This window comes from Pungitius pungitius, chromosome 13 (genome assembly GCF_949316345.1).
Source record: "Pungitius pungitius chromosome 13, fPunPun2.1, whole genome shotgun sequence".
NCBI classification, from domain to species: domain Eukaryota; kingdom Metazoa; phylum Chordata; class Actinopteri; order Perciformes; family Gasterosteidae; genus Pungitius; species Pungitius pungitius.
The window spans coordinates 6496-10000 of record NC_084912.1 but is presented as its reverse complement, the minus strand read 5'-3'; the positions used below and the strand labels follow the sequence as shown (position 1 = coordinate 10000).

Below are 3505 nucleotides of genomic sequence, written 5' to 3'. Positions count from 1 at the left end.
ACTAAAGAAATAGATAAATGCAACTAAACACTTTGAAATAAACCACTTTAATTATTGTGCCCCAGGGAATATATAGAATAATACATTGAAATAAACCACTATTTGGGGAGCACACACCTACCGAAATAACATAGCCAGGGTCGGTGATGGTGTCCGCCTCGCACTCTTCCTCCTCCGCAGCATGGAGCACCTCAGTCACTGTCATGTTCCTGAATACGCCCGGCCGGTGTCCATAGAGGGATGCCAGGAGGGCGGACAAGTGACCGAAAAAGGCGTACCGTTCCCGGGTGCTGTTTCCACGCTCCATGCAGTCTAAGGAAGATCACATTAAGTCAAACTTGAACACATCATGTACGGTGGATTCAATGAACCCAGCACACTTACCCAGAAGCTTTGGGATTGCAGCTTCCGCCCTCATCTGACAGTTACGCAGCGTCTCACGGGAAACCAACCGGGACAGTTTATCCGACTTCACCTTTAGCTGGTGGAGGACTACTGGTGTCTGGATGTTAGATTTAGAGGCATCCAGAGCCCGTATAACACCGACTATTTGGCCCCGGGAAAGTCTGCATTGTTTCGGGGGCGTTTGCTGAAAATACTTCATGAACTGGGACGAATTTTTTAGATAAATTGCAGCCGTCGTGACGGTCTTGCTGGGCTGGAGGCTTGCTGCGTAACTGCACGGGGACAAGGAGCAGAGATTGTCAAATTATTTCAAAGTATTCATCCAAGTCAAATTATTTCAAAGTATTCATCCAAGTCAAATTATTTCAAAGTATTCATCCAAGTCAAATTATTTAAAAGTATTCATCCAAGTCAAATTATTTCAAAGTATTCATCCAAGTCAAATTATTTCAAAGTATTCATCCAAGTAGATCACTCACCTGAATATACGCTCGGGGTTGTCTAGGTAGTTCCACAGGTGGAGCTTATTCTTTCCAGCCCCCATGTAGGCTAAGAAGTCTCGGACTCTTCCCACCTTGGATGTGGCGTTTTCCTTCCGCTTTACCGAGGGATTGGAGCCCTGCTGCTGAAGGCGATACGCAGACAGGTAGGATTCTTCAGACATGCAATGAGACAAAGTCAGCAAAGCACAAACTTAAAATGATGGAAGCCGTATGTGGCTTTTTAGACTCACCCACAGACTCTGGAAACTGGGGACATTTTGATCTACTTTGTCCGACGAAACCTTCCGTTCTCCCTGGTTGGACAGGGATCGGGGACGTGGAGAGGTTCCTCCTTTTCCTTGAGAGCACAGCCACCTTCCTCTGCAGCTGGCAACACCTAGCGCTGAGAGAACTCCGGGTGGCAATGCACCTCCTGATGCTGCAACCACCAGGCTCTGTGTCATGGCCGCTTCCCTGGATCACTCCAGACGGAGGCCCCTCGGTGGGGCTCTCCGTAATCACTCCAGACGGAGCCAGCTTGGTGGGGCTCTCCGCAGACGGAGGCCCCTCGGTGGGGCTCTCCGTAATCACTCCAGACGGAGCCAGCTTGGTGGGGCTCTCCGCAGACGGAGGCCCCTCGGTGGGGCTCTCCGTAATCACTCCAGACGGAGCCAGCTTGGTGGGGCTCTCCGCAGACGGAGGCCCCTCAGTGGGGCTCTCCGTAATCACTCCAGACGGAGCCAGCTTGGTGGGGCTCTCCGCAGACGGAGGCCCCTCAGTGGGGCTCTCCGCAATCACTCCAGACGGAGCCAGATCGGTGGGGCTCTCCGCAGACGGAGGCCCCTCGGTGGGGCTCTCCGCAATCACTCCAGACGGATTCAGATCGGTGGGGCTGTCCTCGGTCACAGCCGTGTCAAGCCGCGACACCATGGTTATTCCCGACAAGCTGGCCCGCAGCTCTGAGAGGCGCCTCACCGCTACACACTTCTTTAGATTTGCAAACAGTCGTGCCAACTCAGCGGCACTCAGTTCTTGATGCCCATCAGAAAGGTGACGGTCTAACCTTTTTTTGTTGTAGCTGCACCCCACCACCGGACAAGGTTCTTCACGAATGTTTGTTCTGCCACTCGCCAGCGACAACAGCAGGCCCCTCTCTTCCGCGTTCTGCACACCGTGAGCTCTCCTTAAATGTTGCGGCAGAGCAGCGTACACACCTAGGCAAAGCGGGCAGGTTGTCACAGTATCAGACATTTCTTTCAGTACTCACCTCCACTAACTCGAATAAAGAGACCGAACGCTGAAGAGACGCTGCTTTTAGACACCCGTGAACAGGTGTTGTTAATCACAGCGTTCTCCGCCCACCATCTCCCTACCAATCAGACGGAAGTTCCTCGGGTAGGAATAAAGAACATGTCCCTAAATAAAGGGACACTTTGCAGATCACCTCCCCAGCAATGAGCGGTATAGCTCAGTGTGATACGCATCGGGCTGGGGACTCTGTGGTACCCGGTTCGAGTCCGGGCAAAGCCATTTTTCAGACCGAGAAACAATGCACTGAAAACGGATTCAAGTACCCACGTTTTAGTGCTGGAGGGAAAGCACTCACTGTCAGCACCTACTTTCGCCTTCCATTTGCCTGTGAGCGGTATAGCTCAGTGTGATACGCATCGGGCTGGGGACTCTGTGGTACCCAGTTCGACTCCGGGCAAAGCCATTTTTCAGACCGAGAAACAATGCACTGAAAACGGATTCAAGTACCCACGTTTTAGTGCTGGAGGGAAAGCACTCACTGTCAGCACCTACTTTCGCCTTCCATTTGCCTGTGAGCGGTATAGCTCAGTGTGATACGCATCGGGCTGGGGACTCTGTGGTACCCAGTTCGACTCCGGGCAAAGCCATTTTTCAGACCGAGAAACAATGCACTGAAAACGGATTCAAGTACCCACGTTTTAGTGCTGGAGGGAAAGCACTCACTGTCAGCACCTACTTTCGCCTTCCATTTGCCTGTGAGCGGTATAGCTCAGTGTGATACGCATCGGGCTGGGGACTCTGTGGTACCCGGTTCGAGTACGGGAAAAGTCATTTTTGATATTCACATGGGACCTCTGCTGCCAGCCAGCCAGCCAGCCAGCCAGCCCTAGTTAGGGTTAGGGTTTTCACTCCCAAAATGGGTCATTTGTAACGGTGTAGGGCGCTAATGTCCGGGCAATGGGACTGTCTCATATGCGCCAATACACTGTATGGTAAATGTCTGAATGTCCGCTCTGTGTCTCGGCCTTGGAGCTCCAGGCAGTGTATGGTAAATGTCTGAATGTCCGCTCTGTGTCTCGGCCTTGGAGCTCCAGGCAGTGTATGGTAAATGTCTGAATGTCCGCTCTGTGTCTCGGCCTTGGAGCTCCAGGCAGTGTATGGTAAATGTCTGAATGTCCGCTCTGTGTCTCAGCCTTGGAGCTCCAGGCCAATGTACGGCGAATGGCAGAGCGTCAGGTCCGTGTCCCATGCCAATGTACGGCGAATGGCAGAGCGTCAGGTCCGTGTCCCATGCCAATGTACGGCGAATGGCAGAGCGTCAGGTCCGTGTCCCAGGCCAATGTACGGCGAATGTCCGTGTCCGAGCC

At 52.6% G+C, this 3505-nt stretch overlaps 1 protein-coding gene across 2 annotated transcripts in view; it reads right to left on the bottom strand.

Moving 5' to 3' along the window:
• LOC134135276 (uncharacterized) overlaps positions 1–1464 on the bottom strand; it is a 2172-nt gene extending 708 nt beyond the window's left edge. The window contains exons 1-4 of one of the 2 annotated variants that reach the window (XM_062566652.1): positions 1139–1464; positions 885–1030; positions 385–677; positions 122–312 (exon numbers count right to left, since the gene is read on the bottom strand). In XM_062566652.1, the coding sequence (XP_062422636.1) occupies positions 122–312; positions 385–677; positions 885–1030; positions 1139–1351 (843 nt within the window). In that variant the 5' untranslated portion in view covers positions 1352–1464. The remainder of the gene's footprint in view (positions 1–121; positions 313–384; positions 678–884; positions 1031–1138) is intronic. The other variant, XM_062566653.1, reaches the window with a different exon arrangement.
• Positions 1465–3505: the final 2041 nt, after the last annotated feature.